Below are 25,048 nucleotides of genomic sequence, written 5' to 3'. Positions count from 1 at the left end.
TTCAGGATGTTTTGGCTTGAGGGGAAATTCCCTCTTCTCCTTTAGTCAGAACTATTCATATAAATTGGTTAGAGACCCAAAGTTACACCCCAAAACACCATCTGTTGTAAGTCCACTTGTTCCCTATAAAGGTTTTCAGAGGGTTAATATGACAAACCATGAATGGTGGTTCATTGTTAAAATAATAAACAAAGACGCCAAGTTTCTTTCATCATGGAGAGATTTCCTTTCAAGGGTGTGTTTGAGAAGCAGCTATGGAATGTCACGACTACGTATGTAGAATACATTTGACATTCCTTGTGTTTGAAGGGGACCAGAGAAGAAAAGCAGATTTATTGGATTTAAATCAGATTTCATTTGATATCAATCATTTTTTTGATTATTTCTTTTCAATTCTTTGCTAGGTTTGTCATGAAAAAATTAAAATGGTTTGGTGGTATAAACAGGATAAACAGGAACTTTTAGGGAACAGAAAACTGGGTTGGTGACTCTTTCCTATTTAAAAAAAAAATTGCTTCCATTTGATTAAAATCATTTTGGCGTTAAGGTTATTAAAGGAGGTGTAAATTTGAAGGGAAGACTTTCTATAAAACTGATTTAGAAATGTCTTGTATTTGCTTGAGGGCAATCCTTACTGTCAATGCTTTTGGATGTTTCATTGCACACAGATAGTTGCTATCAAACACATGCACAATCCCCCAATATAAACTACTACTGTATAAAGGATGGTGGTATAACTGCATTCAAATGACTGTCTTGTTATTGTCACCTGATTGCAGCTGCTAGTGTGTACAGCTTTTCTGGCTTCAGTACTGTATGTTACATTACAAGGTCTATCTATATGCAGGATGCGAACACCTACACAGATCTGTACACATTTACATCAGTTCTATGTGGGTTTAATGCTGTGTAGCTCAAGCAGTCATGCTTTGGCAGAAGTTTCTTGTTACACCAGATTGGTGCCCAGTGTTATAGATGATAGGGTGGTCACAGGCTTGTCATAGTATATGCATCACATGTCGTTGTTAACTCAGAAGATACAAGATGAGATAGGCTGCTAGCCATTGAAACATGTTTACAACAGTTGGAGAACAGTAAACACACCCTAACCATATGAGTTATAAACAGGACATCACTGCACACAAAGGGAACAGGAATTGGAGCTTTTACTTTTCCATTACAATTTTGCTGAGATGGTTAAAGTGTGGACTGTACAGCCTATTTTTTTTTTTAATTCCCTCTTTCTTTTATTTTGGCAGATCAGTTCCAAGAGAGAATGCACAAAAGCTTTGGGATGTTCAAATGTTGAGTACAACTCAAAGGACAGTTGGAATCCAGCAGGTCACCACAGATAATTCATTTCCAGAAATGGTATCAAGAAATATCGACGAAAATAAAGTAACAATTTTGTAAAACAGTGGCCAGACAAATGTTTCTAGTTTGAAGTGACATACAAAGAAACAGGTTCTGTCACATGTTATAGATATATCTATCCATGGTTGAGCCAATGGTAGCTTTCTTTGGCTGGTTGCCTCTGCAAAGTTCTATGAAACAGTATTTCAGTAGTCTTAGCTGTATCAGAGGATGACCCAGCAGTCGTACTTTATGGCCATTGACTAGTACTGATAAACTCAGGAGAGATTCAACAAGCTAATATCATATCCAAACAGGACAAAGTCAATCTTTGGCTAATACTGAAGAGCAAGGTGTACTAATTATTGCTTGTCTTTTTCATTCTGTGAGTGAGCCGTGGCGTGACTCTCATGAAAAGGGTTTTATTTTGTGGTATACCTGAAAGATAGCTCTATACTTATATTCATCATGAGCTGTGGTGTGACTCTCATGAAAAGGGTTTTATTGTGTGGTATACCTGAAAGATAGCTCCATACATATATTCATCATGAGTTGTGGCGTGACTCTCATGAAAAGGGTTTTATTGTGTTGTATACCTGAAAGATAGCTCCATACATATATTCATCATGAGCTGTGGTGTGACTCTCATGAAAAGGGTTTTATTGTGTGGTATACCTGAAAGATAGCTCCATACATATATTCATCATGAGCTGTGGCGTGACTCTCATGAAAAGGGTTTTATGTGTGGTATACCTGAAAGATAGCTCCATACATATATTCATCAGGAGCTGTGGCGTGACTCTCATGAAAAGGGTTTTATTGTGTGGTATACCTGAAAGATAGCTCCAAACATATATTCATCATGAGCTGTGGCGTGACTCTCATGAAAAGGGTTTTATGTGTGGTATACCTGAAAGATAGCTCCATACATATATTCATCAGGAGCTGTGGCGTGACTCTCATGAAAAGGGTTTTATTGTGTGGTATACCTGAAAGATAGCTCCATACATATATTCATCATGAGTTGTGGTGTGACTCTCATGAAAAGGGTTTTATGTGTGGTATACCTGAAAGATAGCTCCATACATATATTCATCATGAGCTGTGGCATGACTCTCATGAAAAGGGTTTTATTGTGTGGTATACCTGAAAGATAGCTCCATACATATATTCGTCATGAGCCGTGGCGTGACTCTCATGAAAAGGGTTTTATGTGTGGTATACCTGAAAGATAGCTCCATACATATATTCATCAGGAGCTGTGGCATGACTCTCATGAAAAGGGTTTTATTGTGTGGTATACCTGAAAGATAGCTCCATACATATATTCGTCATGAGCTGTGGTGTGACTCTCATGAAAAGGGTTTTATGTGTGGTATACCTGAAAGATAGCTCCATACATATATTCATCATGAGCTGTGGCATGACTCTCATGAAAAGGGTTTTATTGTGTGGTATACCTGAAAGATAGCTCCATACGTATATTCAATCAGAAATATTTTCAGTGACAATTAAAGATTGCTTTGTATCAGAGGGGAGACCTTTTCTGCATCTGATAACAACAAATTCACACAGGCTACAAAAATCACACGGAAGACTTGCTCTGTTTTGCCTCATGAAGGAAAGCTGCAAATGACAGATTTTGTGTGATATTATGATTGTTCTACCAACATAGCATTGCACTTCTGCAACAGTAACCTCAAAATTCCAGTTTCCATCAAGATTAGTGCACTTGTAGCAATGTGAGTTGAGACCTTTAAGATTAATATCTTACACAGAACAAGAACCTAATGTTTGCTTTTTAATTAAAGTCATGACTTGCCATGTTCTGTTGCTTAGAGTGAATGAAAACAGACAATGGTTATGTCCACCATGTACCGTATCTTATATATCTTCGCATACTCCATATAATTTCCCCATTGACTTATGCACTAAAATGTGCCTATATACAGCTCCTGTAGTCATACAGTACCTACCTATCCAGAGAGCTGCTACTGTTAGAGTAGCAGCTCCCTGGTCTATCTATGGGTACCAAAGTCCTATAATGGGATGTTATGTTAAAAACATTTACTATAATTCATTTAACACCAGTTTTAATCAAGTTTTCAATCAAGTAAACAAACTCTGTTTCGCACCAGAATATAAGAAGTGTGTTTTGGCCAGGAAAATGAATTTGTGTTTAAAGCTAGACCAGTTTGTAATAGTAACTAGTTTTTTGCAACTCTTCAATGACTCATGTATTATGAAAATCAGGCTACAGTATGTGCAGGTACATGCTAATGAATGACCAAGTTGACAGCCTATGCAAGTTGTATGGACAAATGGATTACAGTACCACATCCTCTAATAACACAACCAGTGGTTCATTTTCTACATCAGGTACCAACAATATCAATTCTGCAAATGTTGTATGGACAATGGATTACAGTATCACAACATCCTCTAATAACACAACAGGTGGTTCATTTTCTACATATGTTGCCTACAATATCAATTCTGCAAATGTTGCATGGACAAGGGATTCCAGTATCACAACATCCTCTAACTAGAGCACCAATGGTGCAGAAGCTCATACCTTTTCGAGCTTAAAAATGTAGGGCCCACAAAACTTTATGGCCCACCAAATTTCAGGCCATTTTTCATATTCCACCAATTTTGGGCCCATGAGGGATAACCCCCCCACCTCCCTCCGTTAGCAGAATCCTGGCCACACCACTGGCTATAATTCCTATTTTCCCCTTTAAATCCTATTTTACCCACTCTCTCAAACAATACCACTGGCCTACCCTATTAAACTTTCTCCCTCTCCTCTACCTTAGCAGACATAACAAGCACTCCCTACAAGACATAACTTCACACGCTGCCTACATACCTCAGGCTCAAAGACTTCTAAGAATCGGCAAGTGCTGATTGGCTATAGGGCTCTCATGCTTACAGTTCAACAGTTAATAACAACTCACAGTCCTGCTTTAATTCCACTAACAGCCTCTGCAGAGCTTAACCACAAATGCAAACAAACACTGCAGGGATTGGGAGACAAATTAAAGGAGCTTTGGCAAAAAGTGAAGGCTCAGATTTCTTAAACAATGGGGATTAATTGTAATTAATTAACTTTTGACCAAAAATTTTTAGGCATCACCTTATTCATACACAATCCAACAATCATCATTTCAACTTTGAATATGATGCATCAAAATCTTGAGGAGATTGAGATATTTGAAAATATTACAAAGAATGACCCCCGATGACCCCCTAAATGACCTTTGACCTCAATTTTCCGAACACCCCTTGTAACTCTCATCCCGAGGAACATTGTGACCAAGTTTCATTATAATTGGCCATACACTGTACGAACAGGAGCAATTTGAAAATATAGGGCCACGGCCCGGGCCACAAAAGACCCCTAGTTGATCTTTGATCTCAAATTCATGAACACCCTGAAGGTAAAACTACCATAGCACTATCGTGACAAACCCTCAACATTGTACCATGGAATCTGTAGGAGAAGAAGCATTTTGCGTATTTCCACAAAATGGCCCATTACAGCCCACAGGTGACCTTTGACCCCAAATTTTGGACCATCTCTGATAGCCCTATACCCAATGGTCCTTGTGTCCAAGTTTCATAAAATTCCATCAAACACTGTGCGAGTGGGAGCGGTTTTACCAATTGTTGACGGATAGAGTGATAGAATGATAGAGTGATAGACGCCGAACTGTAACAATAGCTCACACCAGCATGCTGGTATGAGCTAATAACACAACCAGTGGTTCATTTTCTACATCAGGTGCCTACAATATCAATTCTGCAAATGTTTGTATGAACAATGGATTGCAGTATCACAACATCCTCTAATAACACAACCAGTGGTTCATTTTCTACATCAGGTACCAACAATATCAATTCTGCAAATGTTGTATGGACAATGGATTACAGTATCACAACATCCTCTAATAACACAACCGGTGGTTCATTTTCTACGTCAGGTGCTTACAATATCAATTCTGCAAATGCTGTATGGACAATGGATTACAGTATCACAACATCCTCTAATAACACAACCAGTGGTTCATTTTCTACATCAGGTGCCTACAAAATCAATTCTGCAAATGTTGTATGGACAATGGATTACAGTATCACAACATCCTCTAATAACACAACCAGTGGTTCATTTTCTTTCTACATATAGTGCCTACAATATCAATTCTGTAAATGTTGTATAAACAACAGTGTACTGTACCATACTGATATTTTGCTTGTTCTAGTTTCTACTTCAAAGCATTCTTCATGTTATCAAGAGTCTGGCTGACTTGGAAGAAAATCCTACATTATTGTGGTTCTTAATAGATGGTTGCTTGTTTAAGGACAGGTTTTTGCAGCTATTTACAACAACTAACAATGCAGGTTACTGTACTGTGACACATATAAGGATATAAAATGGTATTGGAGGTCAGTTCTCAAGATATTTAAAGCTAGTATGTGATATGTAAATTACTCATCAGGAAACAATAAAAAAAAAAAAAATTATTTCATATGTTTCTTCTTTTCTCTCATTTATTTATAAATGTTTAATTTACAGTTTTATTAAAATATCACACAACTCAATAACATGAATACTTGCATTACATATACACAGTTGATAATAGAATTTAAAGGAAAAAACTGTCAAATTCAAAATGGATATAACTCAACTTCTCTTTTGCATAATTTTAATAAATTATCAAGAATAATATAGTTTGATAACTAATTATAACTGATTCAATAAATTATCAAAGTTCTGATTACCAAACCATATAATAACGTCTTTGTTAAAAGTCAACCTTGCAAAGATATTGTAGTTTAAACAATATAAGGAAGTACCACATGACTGATACCACTGTTCGATTTTTCAGTTCCCTAACTAAAATCCAAAATCCAAAGGGAAGTTCCCTTTTCATCTCCCTCTGTGATTTCAGTTGGGATTGATTGTTCACTCTTGGAAACTGATTGAAATATTCAAAGTACAAAGGTCTACCTGCAATCAAAGTCAGAACTTTGTACTTCTTGTGAATGTTTAAATACAAAAGACTCCTTCCTTATTAATTAGTTAATCTGGCTAAATTGAAATGTTTGCAAATGAAACCAAGTAAGCTAGTACTCAGAAACTTTATATTCTGACCGTTTGATGAAGTGGGTGGGTAGGTTTTCAGACCTGAGGAAGGACACCATGGTTTTGGACAGGAAGCTAGCTTCCCATGACTCATGTTGAGCTAAAGCAATTCCTGCTATAATATTAGCCTGGCTATACAATATACATCTTAACAAACCATATATTGAGGGACTCGGTTTTGGTATATTTTTCAGAAATTAGGACATAATGGTAACTGCTGCCTTGTAAAGATAGTTAACAAAATTAAAATGAGTTTTCCAAAATGTCATTCTTCTCCTCAGCTGCTTTCTGAGTTGTATTGAATAGAACAGACATATACATCCTGTAGATCCTGGTTACTTGCTATGTATAGTGTTGCAGGTTCTGACCTGCAACCCCACCCCCTGGCAACACCTCCCCACCCTCTGGCAACACCTCCCCAACCCCCTCATATTACACAGACCCTAGACTTCTATGCACTCATATAACACAGTCCCCAGACTTGCTCCAAAGTAAAATGCTCCCGAAAATGCTCCAAAGTTACTTGTTCATGTTTTCCTAGCTATAAGGTTCTGCAGATGGCATTAACAGGCTTTTGAAAACCTTCCAAGTCGCAGAAAGAAATTTGCTCTAGGATCGCATGGGGTCCACAAGCCGCACGTTGCATAGCCCCTGTACAGCCTGAGCACTCTGGACCTCATGGGGCCCACAAGCCGCATGTTGCATAGCCCTGGTACAGCCTAAGCACTCTGGACCTCATGGGGCCGGCCCACAGGCCGCACGTTGCATAGCCCCTGTACAGCCTGAGCACTCTGGACTTCATGGGGCCCACAAGCCGCACGTTGCATAGCCCCTGTACAGCCTGAGCACTCTGGACCTCATGGGGCCGGCCCACAGGCCGCACGTTGCATAGCCCCTGTACAGCCTGAGCACTCTGGACCTCATGGGGCCCACAAGCTGCACGTTGTATAGCCCCGGTACAGCCTGAGCACTCTGGACCTCATGGGGCCCACAAGCTGCACGTTGCATAGCCCCAGTACAGCCTGAGCACTCTGGACCTCATGGGGCCGGCCCACAGGCCGCACGTTGCATAGCCCCTGTACAGCCTGAGCACTCTGGACCTCATGGGGTCCACAAGCTGCACGTTGCATAGCCCCTGTACAGCCTGAGCACTCTGGTTGAAACCCCAGCCAATAGTTTTTTTGCTCATTTATTTGAACCAGTTACCAACACAAAGACATCAGTGAATCTCTGGCTCAATGGTAATTGGTGTTGCTACCTACAATAACATGACCCCCTAATGACTACAGTAGTTTATACTTCACTGCACCACTCAACAGTCTGATTAATGAAAATCAATACAAATTCCAGGGTACCAAACTGAAATTGAAACTACAAGGATTAGTTTCAATTTTCCAATACTTATCAGGACTTTCCTGAAAGGACATTCTTAGAGGAAAGAAAATGTTGATATTTTACAATATATGTAACTTCACAGTTGATACCAAGACACTGCCAAGGCAACCAATATGGGGAATATGCAACAACAACAGCTCAACTACTGTAGTTGAGCTAACAAAACTAACTTTGCATTATATACAGCTGGGAATCAACACTGGGAGTTAGTGTGTCACTCACTCTCTCTCTCTGCTACCATGTGCATGAGTCTTCAAATATGAAGTTAGCACTATACTGGAAGAAGGTACCATTTCTGTACGATACCAGTAACCTTGATTGATACATGCTAATAGTACATAACCTTGATTGATACATGCTAATAGTACATAACCTTGATTGATACATGCTAATAGTACATAACCTTCATTGATACATGCTGATAATACAGTGTAGACAAAGAAGTAAGAGTTATGTGAAACACTCCTAGTTTCTGTGAGTAATACTGTACATTTGTGACGTTTGAAGGGATATGGCAGACAATACTTATATATAACAGTTTACTTGACTACCCCTACACGGTTACTTGACCGTTACTACACCGTTACTTGACTACCCCTATCTCAGTAGCTTCACCCTGAACTTCAAGTTTAATTCACCGTTAGAACCTCTACTTGTAGATTTTTCTCCATGAAATATGATTCATTTGGAAGGACTGCTTGCTCAGCTGTCAATGTTCTTTCTTTTCAAATATTTTCTTTCCTCTGAGGACAGATGGTTTAAATATTAAGAAAAGTGAAAAAACATAGTTTATACACAACTCAATTATTGTCATGCTAAACATCATACACCCTACTGTTGCCAGATGTGTCCACAAATACCTCTACCAGGTACACAAATGCCAAGTTAATGTTGGGTCTACAGATACAGACCACTTCTTATTTATTTAAAGAAGCAATCAACAGTCAAAGGAATATCCCTTTAATGATAACTTTCACAGTTTCGGCTCATCCAATGACAGGAACTACAGGAGAGAATGATGGCTGGCTGACTTCCTGAATTACCACATTTCAAAACTGGCTGGTATCAATCATTCTGTGGTGCATACTCATAAAACCTATAATTAGACATTACATCATTGAGATTCTTGCTCTATTGTTGTATATAAATCACTGTTAGTCATCTTACTCAATGACACCTGACCTGTACCGTCATTGCTCAACTTTTAAAGATATTGGTCAAACCAATAATAACAAATATTTGAATGTCAACCTTGACAATTAAATGTTCATAATATCTAACACAGAGTCTAACCAGGAAAAATATGCTAAAGAATACTACAGTGAAAGCAACTCAAATAAAAAGTCTTCGCAAATGCATAAAAAATTCCAAAAGAATACAAAGAATAAAAAGAATAAATCATAATAAATGTGTCTTTAACAGACTTGACTAATGTTTTCTCCTTAGTTCAGTAATGTACTGTAACCTATAGATGGTTACTTCCATAGTTAATTACCATTGGCTCTATCCGCACAGCGAACAATGGATGTATACAAAATGATGAATGGAACAGCACCATCACAGCGAAAGTACTGCTCCATTAAAGATCAAAACACTGCAAAAAAAAGTTCATTAGGTAACTATATAGTACTGATCAAAACTTCATATCTTTTTACATATTTTGTTCATAAAATTTTAGATTTTATGAATGATTTTTTTTTCACTCAAAGGCAACAAAAAGCACAATTGACAACATAACAGCAAACTGTATTTACAATCAATGTTTGAAATTAATATTGTACATCACTCTATTTAATCGGTTCATGGAGTTCATCCTTTTCCGTTCTTCTTGAACAAAGATGAAAGGTTGATTTATCTTTATTTTATTCATGTGTGACAATGTTGGGTAGTTGATCCACATCCAATTATGACAATTGATGTTGGGTAGTTGATCCACATCCAATTATGACAATTGATGTTGGGTAGTTGATCCACATCCAATTATGACAATTGATGTTGGGTAGTTGATCCACATCCAATTATGACAATTGATGTTGGGTAGTTGATCCACATCCAATTATGACAATTGATGTTGGGTAGTTGATCCACCTCCAATTATGACAATTGATGTGGGTAGTTGATCCAAATCCAATTATGACAATTGATGTTGGGTAGTTGATCCACATCCAATTATGACAATTGATGTGGGTAGTTGATCCACATCCAATTATGACAATTGATGTGGGTAGTTGATCCAAATCCAATTATGACAATTGATGTTGGGTAGTTGATCCACATCCAATTATGACAATTGATGTGGGTAGTTGATCCACATCCAATTATGACAATTGATGTTGGGTAGTTGATCCACATCCAATTATGACAATTGATGTTGGGTAGTTGATCCACATCCAATTATGACAATTGATGTGGGTAGTTGATCCACATCCAATTATGACAATTGATGTTGGGTAGTTGATCCAAATCCAATTGGTTATGTTCAATTAATGATGTTTGAAGATCATATTACAATTTCTCAGCAGAATCCTGCAACTCCACGAATACTCTTAATTAATAGGTTGGGTTTGCCATATATGGAAAAGGTGAAATCAGTGGATAAAGTTACTGAAAAAAAGACAGTAAACACAAACTATTGGTTCATCTATAGAAAGAAATGAAAGAAAAAATATATAATCTAGCTCTGCTTGGCAGGTAACATACAATACTACTCATGTTATACTGTATAGTACTAAATAACATTTGAGCTCAAATACTAGTTTGGCAGGAGAGGATTATGTGTGAGATGTTAAACAACCATATAGTTAAACTTGAACAAGGATACACAAAACAGTTCTTTGAGAGACATTACCCTATATGACAACAATTAATAAAAGACAGCTCCTCAGACTAGAACCACTTACCAGTGGAGTACAAGTTATAAACGGAACAAACTAGCCACATACAAAAGGTGATCAGTTTCAAACTTTCTAGAGTTGTTTAGCAGTTCCATTCATAAACCCAACTATAGATGATAATTAATGTCCTATAAAGCAATATTTCTTCATCTTTTCCATTCGTCAAACCGCAATGGCATCCAACTTGAAAATATATCTTTGGGTGCTGGTTTTGGTGGCTGTCATCTTTAAATACTAAGAAGCTTACCAATGTCGGTAGAATGTTACAACACTATCACGCCTTTACAGATGTTTACCTGGAGTTCGTACAGCATGTAACAGGTAAACACATGTTACAATCACTCATCTGAACAGACATTAACTTTCATTTTTCCGGATTCTCACATTAATAGAAGCTCAGAATTTGACTTTAGCTACCAGTTTGCTTTTCATCTGGCAGGAAACTCCTGTGTTGCTTCTTCTTACCTATGCAGCAGCCTTCTGTATTCAGTTTCATTTCCTGTTGAACTGTTCCGAAACACGAATCTGGATGTATACATCAGAGGATTCCAATATGCTAGGAATAGCTGAATGTGACCATATTCCATTCACAACCTCATGCTACCATTACCCAGACGAGTCATTTGTTCTTTATTCAGCAGAAACATTAACTTTTCTACATTGACTTCTTGTGGATGCAATGTCATAACATATTGTACAAGATCCATCCCAAATATATTGCTTAGGTTGTTGAAGATATGCCTTCTTGTCTGTTGAGAATCGCTGCCTTCCTGAACGGACACTGACCTATGCATACTGCGGAAGGATCTAGTGTCTGACGGGTCTGAATTCATTTCGAGGTCGGTCCTTCTGGGTTGATGGTAGTGATACTGTTGTTGGTAACTGGAAGGAAGTAATGTAGCAGATGAGTTGTACATATTATGCTCCCTTACACTGGGCCTCATATGGTTATTTGAAAATGGAAATGTGCCGTTCATGGATGGCCCTGATAGTGCAGAAGGTCCATGTGGTACAGAGACCATTTTGGGCCCGCGAGATATCAATGTAGAGCTGTTCATCTGTTGTGGGGCAAACCGAGATGTCTCTGTAGGATCACCACGATAAGATGCTTCCTGTTGAAGGGCACAAAGAGAACAAGAAACTTATAAGCTGACTATGCCTCCATTGAAGCATAAAGCTTCTGTAAACCATCTGATATACTTCATCTAAAATGATGACCACTTTTGATATTACCTTTCTCTTTATAACAGGGTGGACAAAGAATCCAATTCAACTTCTACAACATCATGTTAGCGAGGGTAAAGTATAAGGCAAACATAGACTCTGGAAATATTCAGATTTTAATCATATTTAGAGAACTACTTTAAAGGCATAATACAGTGTGACATTTCAAAGACTATGTGTATAGACATTTTTCAATCACTGAACAGCTACTATTGTATACAACAACAGTAACATTTTCAGTAAAGGTGTTCCAAAGTAGACAAGATATGCTGTTTCAGAGATTCCTTAGATTTTTGATGGTCGTCGAAATGAGGAGGAGGGTGGTAGACCATCCCTGAATGAGCCGTTGACCCTGAGAGGGGGGAGGGGGGAGGGGGGGCGGTGAACGAAAGGTTACCAGATGCTCTACAGATGGTAGAGTGAGAGTGTAGTTGTTGTTAGGTGGTCAAGTATGTATTTCAATTTCATATTATTAATGACACCCAAAAAATATACCTTCGTTAGCATAAAAAAAAAAGGAAAGGAAGGGGAAAAAAGAAGTTACTCACCGGTCTAACGAGCAAGGCAGTATTATTTGGAGAAGAGTATGGTGAAGGCTGGTAACCAGAATTGAATCCAATACTGTGGCCAGAACTGTAAGGTGATGTAGGCACTTGAGGGTTACTAGGAGGGTAAGCTGGTGATGTAGATTCTGTTCTGCTGGAAGAAGAAGAAATAATAGAAGGTTCAGTTATTAGGAAGGTTACAAATAAATGCTAGCATATCCTAGTCTGTCCCTCCAAAATGATAGAAGGTTCAGCTATTAGGAAGGTAACAAATAAATGCTAGCATATCCTAGTCTGTCCCTCCGAAATAATAGAAGGTTCAGTTATTAGGAAGGTTACAAATAAATGCTAGCATATCCTAGTCTGTCCCTCCAAAATGATAGAAGGTTCAGCTATTAGGAAGGTAACAAATAAATGCTAGCATATCCTAGTCTGTCCCTCCGAAATAATAGAAGGTTCAGTTATTAGGAAGGTTACAAATAAATGCTAGCATATCCTAGTCTGTCCCTCCAAAATAATAGAAGGTTCAGCTATTAGGAAGGTTACAAATAAATGCTAGCATATCCTAGTCTGTCCCTCCGAAATAATAGAAGGTTCAGCAAGTAGGAAGGTTACAAATAAATGCTAGCATATCCTAGTCTGTCCCTCCGAAATAATAGAAGGTTCAGCTATTAGGAAGGTAACAAATAAATGCTAGCATTTCCTAGTCTGTCCCTCCAATATGCTGGGAAGACAAGTAGGATCAAGGCTTGAAGAAAAACAAAAGGACAAAAAAGAATAAAGAAAAAAACATATTTTACTGGTAACGACATCGTTACCTTTCATCCCAACGAGAATCGGCACTTGAGATTATCCGGTTATGGGTAATGATACAGTACTAAAGTGTCCTATTCAACATAATATAGTTCACTCTTTGTTTTTGAGTAAGACGCGTGCAAGGAGAGCTGATATCGGAGACCAGAATTCAGAGTCTCCACACAAATTTTATGGGAACTTCTAAAGAAGCAATAACTTACCTTCCTCCTTTAGTTAGCTTTTCCATTTGTCCTCTGAACTCTTCATCTCTGGAGTAAACTGGCAGGTTTCTTCTAGCATTATTCCCCACATATTTTGGGACGTTTTGCAATGGAGTGGTGAAGCTCTTTTGGTCAACTGGGTTAGGTGGGCTACTTCGAGCTTCTGGTGGAAGGAGAGAGCATCTTTGCATAAATCCTGGCAAAGGTTCAGTTGCTGATTTACTACTTATGCCATCACTGATGTCAACTCGGTTAAATTTAGCTAATGCTAGCAACTGTTGTGAGACAGGAAGACAATCTGCCCGCTTCTCTGGATGGTCATACCTACATTGGTTGCCAAATGTGCATCTCGCGCCATAAGGACACCTTTGCATTTGCGGTCTCTTGTTTGGCTTTTTCTTGAGAAAATCGTCAAGAGATGGACCGTGTCTGCCAAGAGGATCATTAGTGGGCATGAATCTAAACAAGAGAGAGAGAGAGTCAAAGAAAGATAAAGGAAACTTTTCTTCATATAAGTATTGTTCTTATGAAAGCATGTTTGAGAATTCAAGTTTAAAGATCACAATCATATCTACAAGTCAGGAATAGATTTTAAATTAGAATTTCTTTGAAAGGCTGTCAGACAAGATGAATATATAATAAGGGTCTGGTACAGAGATTGAGATACCCTGTCTGTAATCACCTGACTATACCATGAACAATCATTGTGACTACCAGAAAACACATCAAATTTCACCACATTGCAAACGTGTTTCTTTCCACAGCAACCTGTACATTAGCAGGTAACACCATTGTTCATATAGCCTGAAGTGGTGGGGGGGGGGAAATTGTGGAGGCATAAAGGAAGAGGGAAGGTCGTTAGTTGAAAGTAATCCCCCCCTCCAAAAAAAAAAAAAACCTGATTAAAACTCTTCTGTAACAATTCCAGAATGAGAACAAAGCCTTCCTGTACAGTATGCAGATAGTTCCATCAAATGAAAGCACAACATCAACACATGTTAAAGTTGAAAATATATGGTACTTGGAGGTATACTGTTGTGAGAGTCACATAATTGACACTTACAAATCTTCAACAAAGGTGTACATCAGAAGTTGTTCTTCAATAATCTTTTTGTATTTCCCTCCCTCAATCTCGAGGAAGTCCCTGAAGTGATCATTTGACACCACCACGCCGTCAAACTCCACCGCAGCGTCCAGGACGTACCTGTCATCATACGATACTATTCTACGGGTGCGGATCCTTCTCGAAGGCGTAAACGTAATATTGCCATTAGACACCATTTCATCCAAAATTTCAAGATCTGAAAGTAACATGAACATTTGGGAAATGTAGGATATAGTACACAAGAAACAGCCAAAATGCAAGAAAGTGTATTTCTTGTGAGGAGACAGCCAGACAGTAGTTAAGTTCATTCACAGAAGCTCTTGAGACATTCACAAACCCTAGCTCCATTTTGCTGAGTTGACAAACCAACGTCTCCGTAAACAAGGGGTGAAATATAGCCCCATGCCCATTCCATCCTCCCTCTCCACCATTTTCCTTGTTCCCACCAAACCCCACTGTGTCTTGTCTGGTCTCACACCTGACATGAGAGATTAGGTCAAGTAAGATGAGCCTGGAGACAGTAAGAGACGGGCCAAGTCAATTCAAAGTAAATTCAAAATTTGCTAAAGACTGCTGAAATAGTTTTCTGTAGTCACAGAAAAAAATAATATGGCTAGACTGAAGGAGTCTCTGGCTCTCAAAGTTTCTGAGAGTACTGTCCACCACCAACCATTGCACTGTTTTCTGCTGTAAATAACAGTTGTAACAAACCACTTACTCTTTGTTGGATCTGCTCTGTTCCTTTCTCTTCTGAACTGAGGTACAAACGCATAGACTTTAAGATGTCCTCTCTTCAAGAAGTAGTCAACAACAATCTGTATTCCTCGACAATCAAATTGGAGATTTCTGCCATAACTGATAAATGAAGAAGACACCTTTATTGAAAAAACAAATTTACAACTAACTACTGTACCATCACCCTTTTCCCCAATTTCTATATGACACGACACTCCTCTTCCATGGCCCATATGCACAAGTGTAGCTACAGCAGTATTAAATATAGGTTGTACAAATAGTCCCTTGAAGTCAAAGCTGGAAAAGTGCTGTGCCCAAGTTTTCTGCAGCCTATGGTAAGATTCTTAAACTGGCATGAATGTGGCATGCAGCCTGAACTTGTGGCAAAGAAAGTCAACATAAAGTATATACTTTGGGGATGTAGCTCTCTGAGGCATAGGGACTGCATGTACTTCTGATAGGACACTGCTTTGTGTTGTTAGCGGTTACAGTTATTAAACTTGAATCTGGGGATGTGGAATAAAGCAACATATAATAATGTACTGTATGTACAGTATGTAAATATTATCATGTAAGCAGTAACTTAGATTTATATTTATCCTTTGATACTAGTCTCCCCATAAATTGAAATTTTCATCATAACACCCCTTTCCATTTTCTTTCATTTTATAAGGTCCATAATTGTTCAGGCATACTTTACCTCATGGCTACGTTGCTCCCATTAATCATGATTGCACCCCCCCTTTCTCATACACCTCCCCCTCTTGCACACCTCCCCATTTTCTCATTTTTATAAGGTCCATAATTGTTCAGGCATACTTTACCTCATGGCTACATTGCTCCCATCAATCATAATTGCACCCCCCCCTCTCGTACACCTCCCCATTTTCCCTATTTTCTTTCATTTTATAAGGTCCATAATTGTTCAGGCATACTTTATCTCATGGCTAAATTGCTCCCATCAATCATGATTGCACCTCCCCCTCTAGTACACCTCCCCCTCTCGTACACCCCCCCCCATTTTCCCTATTTTCTTTCATTTTATAAGGTCTATAATTATTCAGGCATACTTTACCTCATGGCTACATTGCTCCCATCAATCATGATTGCCTTTAGATTACTACTGTGGTTATCGTCTATTTCTTCTTCCTCGACTGCGAGAGGTTGCTGCGTGTCGTTATTGTATGATGACTGGATCCTTGGGTCTGAAGAGTCCTTTTGCATAACCAAGTAATTCAAAACATTGTCCATTGTAGCATTTTCTCCAAACTTTTTCAAAGCTGCTTCAACCTCTTCACGTTTATAGCCTAGTTTTACCATATGTGGGTAAATGTTGGGAGAACTGCTAGTACTCCTAATTATTTCAGAGTCTGAACTATCAACAACAGTGCCCCTGTTAATGTCTGTCGAGGTCCTCTCCTCCAAGCTATCACCCGCAGTACCAACCACGCCGGTCCCGCCCAGCAATGTCGTTGTGGACTGGTCAGGGTATCTGGGCAACTTGACTTTGGGCAGTGGTAATGATTGTATGTCATGCATATTGATTTTCTTTGAGGTCTCTTCCACAAGGAGCAATGCCAACTTGATCTGTTCTTCCGTTCCAATAAATAATAATTTATCTGGTCCTGGTCGAGATATAGATGCCTCTGATGTCTCCTCGATGGAGGGAATGTCTTTTTCAATAGATCTGAGGAGATCAGCAGGGTAGCTATGTTCTTCTTGAGACAATGAAACAATATATTCCTGTGTGAAAGAAAGAGGGGGGGAAAATTAATTATTTGACCACTCACTTTAAACAACAATGTTTTAACAAACTTCATTATACATATCAATTGTAAATATCTTTATATAACATTTCATATCAAATGGAACTCCCAGAATGCACTTCAGTCAGTAACTTTAACAGGGCAGTACAAACAAAGTGAAATGAGACTCAGACCCGGCCATAGTTATTGGTCGATGTGTAAGAGAAATAAACAACTTCCTCAAATAGCTAAGACAATTCTTATTCCATTTGGGAGATATCACAGATTAAATGTTCCTTGACAGACAAGGCTGATGACTTGATCAAGTCTATATATATATGACCATATCGAGCCACATCCAGGGCTTAAATTTAAGATTGTATTTACTTTCTGTAATGGAGATGGATGTTGCATATAAGCTGAATCTAAAATACTTAACTTCTTAATATCACCTAATGTTGCCATTGGTTTCAGTGTCAACAGTGAAAACATGAAACACAGGGACGACAGTAAAAGCTTTCAGATCCTAGTGTCACTATGACATTACTTTGACATCACAGATTCACACAATTTTTAAACAAGGAACCCAAAGGAACAATAGTTTTCTTAGAGCTCCGGTTTTGGGGAAATTGTTTTTTCGGAAAAATCTTTGTCATATATAAGCTAATGATGACAGTTGGGTTTGTGTGCCATTTCATGCAATAACCAAGAATAGAAAACAGAACGTGACAAAGAAGGAAAAGAAGGGAGATTTACTGTACGTGAACATCTCACATTAAGGTAGTTCACTTCCTATGACAGGAATATAGTATAACAACCAATTGGGCTGCAGCAGCCACTAGAACTCTGCATAGAGGCTAACAAGACATACGGTCAATACTTTCAAAACACAGATATTCCGCCATACATTGTAAGTATTTGTTTGAAATTTCTATGCCAAGCTCCCAACTATATGATTTGGAATCTTTATGATACCTTGCCTTCTCTGAATAAAAAAAAATATATTCACAAAGACATTAGCAATCATCACAAAGGAAATTAAATTCCATATTTCGCCATTTTTTGTGTTTTAAGAGTAAAGAATACTGAACAATAACAAGCTAAATTTTCAAATCTGATTGAAAAGATATTACCATAACAACCTTAGGAAAAATAAAGTCCTTTCAGAGCGCCGTTTTAATAGAAACCTTTTTTCTTGGCTTAAATATGAAAAGTTTGAAATAATATTTTTTCTTTCTGTGTGTCCAATTTCAAACTGTTCAATATGATACTGTATGAATGATATCCTTTTTGTGTGTATCACTCAATTAAATCAATAATGCATACTACTGGGACTACACTGCAGTTTTCTTCAAAGTTTTGCGAGAAGCAATTCGATTGCTGCTTTATGAATAAATGTATTAAAACGGATTTTCAGAGGATATCCAAGCTGCAGTGTACCTCGTTTAGAACCTAATAATAATTGGTGGTAATTTTTAGTATTCATAAAATTTTCAGAAGAGGGGGAGGGGGAGGGGAAGGGGAAGGGGAGAGAGGGGCCTCTCTGGCACTCTGACCTTATTTTCTTTCACCATGAAACAAGTTTAAACTACTTTGCATACAATGTCTATTAAATACTGTAGATACGCAGACCTGCCCCAAAAACTACATGAAAGGGGAAAAACCCCAGTAAATATGAGAACTAACTTTAAGTCATTTAAAGAAGTAAGTAATTCAAATAGTTAATTGAAGTAAACAAACTTTAACATTAAAAATCAGGAATATAAAAGACTTATATTTGACAATAAAAGTTCACTGGACAGCAAGAATTACAATTACCTAAGACAATTAATATACAGTAGAGGCTGTACATAGTCTTATATCCAAAGGTATAAAACTGATCAGTATGCATTATTGTTAATTACTGTAGTCTACTGTACTTGTTAACAAACAGTTCAAAGCACATTACTAAAGTTATTCTCAACATATAAACAGTGTTATAGATCTACAGACTTAATAATATAGAGGGCTTATAAACCAACCAAGTTGTTTGGTACCTATTCTTGAATCTTACCTTGCACATTGAAGTTTGGTGAATGATTTTGTTAAATACCTGTCAGTTGGGGCAGTTTTCTTCTCTATCTGAACCTGGCCAGAAAGAGACCAGGGTTTACATTGCCATTTTATTTTCAAGGTTTATATATGAATAAAGAATCTATTTTGATTGCTCATTCTGTCAGATAGAAAATCCCACAAGAGTCTTGATACCATTTTTCTTCCACTTCTGTACTGAAATTGCACACTAACAGTTAGAAATACAAGACTAGACTTGTCTATTTCCGGAATTCCCTAATCAGTGCAACACCCTGGATTAGCAAACAATCAATTGTTAACATGTTTTCTAAAGTAAACTCTGACCGTATTGCATCTGCACAGGTGGGTTTTCTCTGGGAATACCCCATTTTTATCCCAGGGTAATTTTTGACACTCATAAAACTTGCTTCCAATTATCCAAGTTTTTTGGGTGGAAGGTGTCAACTGCAATATAATAATAATAACCAATATTATTACCACAATTTACTGTCTTGACAGATATTAATAAGTTAATACATGTACACCGGTTGGTAATATTGATGAGTATACAGAATGGGCACTGCCATTTATACAGTAAGTACATGTCAAGTAGTACTGTTCCATATCGAAGAAAGTCTAAACTGTGCAACAACGTCACACACTAACATTCCATACATTGGTTAGTGTTACAACAGTTCATGGTATGAATCATAACTCAGTTGCCAATGCAGAGGTGTAAACAAGAGTAGCTACCAATGGTATCATGGTAATACAATTGCAGGTACTAGTGTGAATGTGTGATAAGACAAGTTATGGCATGTTGGAACATTATATGAATCAAGTTAGGACTGGTGGAGTGGATGATGATGTATGAACTTGTAAAATAATTACATAATGGGGTCAAGTCAGGTCAAATGTTGGCTAAATTTTTTTTCTGAATCAATTGCTTCAAAAGAGAATTTTCGAAATCATTTAGTTACTGTGTGTTCAGCATGCAGAATTAATTGAAGACCACTTTTGCCAAACATTTTCCTTCACAGCAAGGATCACCAAATTCTTTTTTCCCTGTTTTATTGCAGTTCAATTGTTTTTGTCCAATGTACAGCATATTGGTTCAGTGGTTGTTTGTTCTTCTTCGTTTAATATTTTACGTTGATTATTTTGTTTCTTATTTCCCTTCACAGCATAGAAATTGAGAAGGACCAACTTGAAGGTGACGCTTCCATTTCTAAATCTGAGTTATATATCTGAAACTGGTATTTTAGCAATTGATGAGACAAAGATCTAATATGACTTAAAGATCTTGTAAATCATAAATCCTCATACTTCCTTAAAAAACCCAATCCTTCTTAAATTTAACAGGCTTTTATTGGGTCCCGACTAATCTATATACAGTATGTCAATTGGAAATGAAAGTATTTGGTAATTCAATATTAAACAATCTGTTAGTTTAAGTGAGAAATCGGCTGCATACTTGACAAAAGTGTGTAGTTTAAAAAAGCAAAAAATAAAATTAAAAAATAAATAAAGAAAGGAAGAAGAGACGCACAATTCAACAATGAAAAAATGAAGAAAAATAAACATAACCCTGATCAACATTTTATTTAGAGTACTCTACGAGCTAAAGCATGTTACGTTCTTGGAAAGAGTTGAACACCAGCTTGTACTGTCAGGACATGTATCATATATACATGATGTATGCAAATTATGCAGCACTGCATCTTACAATATGTCCTCAAACTGATTTGTACTGTACTTTTTTGGGCCTACTCGACAGACTTTTTATTTTTAACTTCATGAGAATGAAAGTATTTACAGTTGAACAGTAGTTAAAATATCAAATGATTTACCAAGTGAGAAAAAACCCCATTGATACTGCATGTTCACTGCATGTATGTAATTATATACTGTAACTGAAGTAACAAAACACCTTAGACAACTAACCTCCAACACCTAACCCCTCCCGAACCCCCCCCCCCCAAAAAAAAAAATAATAAAACAAGAAAGCCAGTTGGCTTGTGAGTCCTTGGCAGGCAATTTGCTCAAACTTACACATAACCATCTGTCTTAATTGTATCTAGGGCAAGTAGGGTTGGCCAGGAAAATTAACTATACAGTTGTTTTCCCACTATTTGGTATCCCCACTTGGCTGGGAAATATTAATATTTACCGAGAAATATCTAATCCTGAGAGCAAGTAAGTTAAATTTGTCCAAGAATTAACGAGAACCAGAAAAGATCAGAGATATTTCCCTTGTGGGTAACACTGGGCATCAACCAATTAATTCATTGGTAAGGATTTTACATATTTCAAACGTTTCAATATCCAGAAAGAACAATCTTCCTATGTGAAAATAGATCTACATAGATGTATGCATAAAAGTACATAATCTTTTAGAAATTTTCGGCTAGCGACTCAGCTCTGCCACCAGACATCCCTTTAATAATTGTTATTAAATAATTGAGTTACATGACATTGTTATACACTGTGACATATTTTTATAACCTACTGCCAAAGCAAAAGTCATCTACACTAGAATAAATCACAGAGAAAATGGCTAATTTTCAGACCAATTGAGATAACCTGTTGACTCCTTGGAGCTCAAGAGGGGGGGGAAAAACTGACAGGGACAACTTTAGGTGGTTTAAAACAAGACCATAAAATAATAGAAGCAGATATTTTATGAATATATGTTCTGTTGAAAACTATTGTAAAGAGCCCCTTCACAAAACTAACCTGAACTGAATTTGACCAAACTATGTACTGTACCTAAGAGAAAATCATTGTGCTCATTGGAGAATTCATAGATTAATAAAAGCTTTAAATAAGGAGTTATCATGAACAAAGTTTTCAGACTTTGACACCTGTTGACCTGATGTGACATTTTACCTCAATCAATTTCAACAGGATTCTTGCACTCACCAATCTGGATTTACATCCTTAGTATGAAGTTCAAGAAAGATGTACTTGAGTTATCATGTTTACAAGATTTTATGACTGACTTAAATGTTGACCAAACATTACCTTTGACCTCCACCAATTTCAATATGTTTCTTGTACTCACTAAGCTGGATTTGCATGCCAAGTATGAAGTTCAACAAATATGTACTTTCTAAGTTGTTGTGTTTACAAAGTTTTCAGCCTTTGACCTCTGTTAACCCCAAATGACCTTTGAACGTCACAGAAAAGAATAGGGTTCTTGTACTCAATAATTATGCTAAATTGTACAAACAGGTACTGTAGTATGGTAATGGCTTAACCCCTAAATAAATCAAACATAATATTCCCCTGAGGTATTGGCATTGGTGGTGGGGGGGGGGGGAAGTCCTTTTACTTTTGAGTAGCTCTCTATCCTCCATCAAAATATTCTTTGATTTTCAAACTAAACAGATTGCTATGAAGTCACCTCATAAGGACTGTCTCATAATCACTTCCTTGAATAGTTGTCTTTTCTAACCTGATTTTATCTTCAGAATGCAAGAAAAGGGGGCACCACACAAGTAGTAACTAGCAGTTGAAACTAGTAATTATAGTACAATTTATTGACATCAAACACTCTATTTATATGTTTGTATGTATACGCTATATTAACATACTCAACGTCCACTAAACAGTACTAATTTTATAAGGATGTGTGAGCCACCTCTATCGAAAATACATATTAAAAATGCAAACTACTGTAAATACATGAATAGATAAAAATTGAAAAAAAAAATAATTCTATGTTTGTCTCAAACTTACCTAGTTTCTTGTGTAAATAAAGATAAGAATATGAAAATACTTCCAAAACTCTGAACATGATGCAGAGTAACATTTATAAGAGAACTATGAAACCATCCAAAGATGCAGCCACAGCAAAGAAAATCTCAAGTTTGTATCCAGGCATACTTTTCAAAATGACTAGTTTCCAAGTTTGTAAACACAGCAATTCATTTTAAAACTGTTAACCGAAAGAGAAAAAAGACAAACTTGTAAGCCTACAGTACTGTATGTGTTCCTTGTATGCAAAACAAGAGATATATACAAACTAAACTTGTTGACCCAGTATACGAAGTCACTTCTCAATGTCAGCAACACACACACACAAACACATCTCCTACGGTTTATGATAAAGCAGCACTGACTAACCACTACATTCCCTGGAAACCCATAGATCCGGCTTTTGAGGTGAACACAAAAAAAAAGACAGCACACACAGAAAACTAAACAGGATTTGGCATTAACAGGCATAGAATAAGTACTGAAGCTTACAGAGGTCATAGCTCTAGCTTCACTATTAAAAGCATTGTGACTTTTAGTCATATGAATTCATTGGAGCATAGACAATAACACACTAATAGGACTAATTTACAGTGTGATTGGGTGAGGGATGAAAATTTGTGTGTTATGAAGGGGAGGGGGTAGAAGGTGGTGTGTATGTTTAGTGGGGGAGGAGGTGGGTGTGTTTAGTGGGGGGTGGAAGGTGTGTTGTGGTTTAGTGGGGGGGGAGAAAGAGGTGTGTGCGTTTGGGGGAGTGGATGGAAGTGTGCTTTTTGGGGGTGAGGGGGAAGGAATACAAATAGTACTGTGGGACAAAGAGCACTCTGTTTTCAAATTGCAGAGAATAGAGAAGACAATGAAACTTAAATTTAGCCAGTTGTACTTGAGCTGAAAGTATAGAAAAGTATATGAAGGCTACATATGTACAGTAAAATTTAAGTATTGTGTAAAGTAGACCAACATTCACCTGTGTGGGTGTAATATGGGCCAACTGAGAGGGCTCCATTGAAGGCGGAAGGTAACAACATCCAAACGTCTTTAGTTACTTCCTTCCTTTATATCATCCAACCAACCAAAACAACATCACATACAGTAGGGTGACCAGGTTTGTGTAGAGATATGTACAGCACATATTGTGACATACATGTATCCTCTTGAGGTTAAACCAAGGTAGGATGTAGCCTGCAACTGTACAAAATTGTGTATAATCTATAGACATATCCATTTTAAGCAATTTTTCAAGTTGATTGTAATCATTTTTCAGTATTACTTCAGTATTTGATCTTAAAATAATGTAACAATGTACTTAGATTGCTCAAGCAAAATTGTATTTTTTTTAATTTAACTTTCAATTTGCTTGTTACTGCTTGAGTGATTAATAACGTGTCTTCAGGTGGTGAAATGTTGAAAACTGAATGGAATCGTTTATCACATTCTTATTTTGGGAAACATTCTTGGGGGGGATGCAGGGAATACTTAGTTTTAAAACTTTTGCAACGCAGTTTTGAAGGCTATCAACTTTGTCTCTCATAAAATACCATGGTTCCTGTGTACATAAAGTGTATGCCTTTCAGCAATTGTACAGCAATGTGCTCATTTGCATGGCATTTTGCGATTCCACATAAATTATGTGCAATCTTGTTTGAAGAATTGTTACAAGGCTTAATAAAATTGCTAAGTAGACTCAAAAATGCTGGTTTAAGTACTTAAAGGAATTGTCTGGTGGAAGATTTTGATACATTGTCCTTGTAGTTATTATTTTTCTCTTTCTAACCATGGGCAGTTCCGTAAACTAGTAAACCTTTTCACCAAAACTTAAAAAACGTTGAATCATTACATATAGGGTATCAGATGAAAGCTAAAACTCTGAAGTTTCATAATATTTAGCTAATTTTTACAGAACACATTGTTTTCAGGCAGATTAAGGTGTGTATTAGTCAACCCAAAAAATCTCAAATTTGCTTCACAAAAATTACCCAAAAACAAAATGCCTATTTTTGCCTTCAGAGGAATAAATATTCTTGTATTTGCTGAAGTGATATAATATATAGATTCAGTTGACAAACAGATAAAGTT

General features: G+C 37.2%; 2 protein-coding genes across 9 annotated transcripts in view; one reads left to right on the top strand and one right to left on the bottom strand.

Annotated features, from left to right (window-relative positions):
* LOC139963237 (uncharacterized) overlaps positions 1-6,418 on the top strand; it is a 35,946-nt gene extending 29,528 nt beyond the window's left edge. For both annotated transcript variants that reach the window (XM_071963856.1, XM_071963853.1), the window contains exon 12: positions 1,260-6,418. In XM_071963856.1, the coding sequence (XP_071819957.1) occupies positions 1,260-1,413 (154 nt within the window). In that variant the 3' untranslated portion in view covers positions 1,414-6,418. The remainder of the gene's footprint in view (positions 1-1,259) is intronic.
* LOC139963229 (endoribonuclease ZC3H12A-like) overlaps positions 5,890-25,048 on the bottom strand; it is a 31,567-nt gene continuing 12,408 nt past the window's right edge. For 3 of the 7 annotated variants that reach the window (XM_071963816.1, XM_071963818.1, XM_071963814.1), the window contains exons 2-7: positions 16,492-17,159; positions 15,400-15,536; positions 14,640-14,877; positions 13,577-14,035; positions 12,564-12,714; positions 5,890-11,903 (exon numbers count right to left, since the gene is read on the bottom strand). In XM_071963816.1, coding sequence (XP_071819917.1) covers positions 11,379-11,903; positions 12,564-12,714; positions 13,577-14,035; positions 14,640-14,877; positions 15,400-15,536; positions 16,492-17,159 — 2,178 coding nt within the window. In that variant the 3' untranslated portion in view covers positions 5,890-11,378. Of the gene's footprint in view, positions 11,904-12,563; positions 12,715-13,576; positions 14,036-14,639; positions 14,878-15,399; positions 15,537-16,491; positions 17,160-19,214; positions 19,239-22,954; positions 23,380-25,048 lie in introns of those variants that run through there. The other 4 variants (XR_011791528.1, XM_071963819.1, XM_071963817.1 and 1 more) reach the window with 4 other exon arrangements.

The sequence above is a fragment of the Apostichopus japonicus genome, chromosome 21 (assembly GCF_037975245.1).
Source record: "Apostichopus japonicus isolate 1M-3 chromosome 21, ASM3797524v1, whole genome shotgun sequence".
NCBI lineage: Eukaryota > Metazoa > Echinodermata > Holothuroidea > Aspidochirotida > Stichopodidae > Apostichopus > Apostichopus japonicus.
The sequence above is the reverse complement of the archived record's forward strand: the minus strand, read 5'-3'. Positions and strand labels throughout refer to the sequence as shown.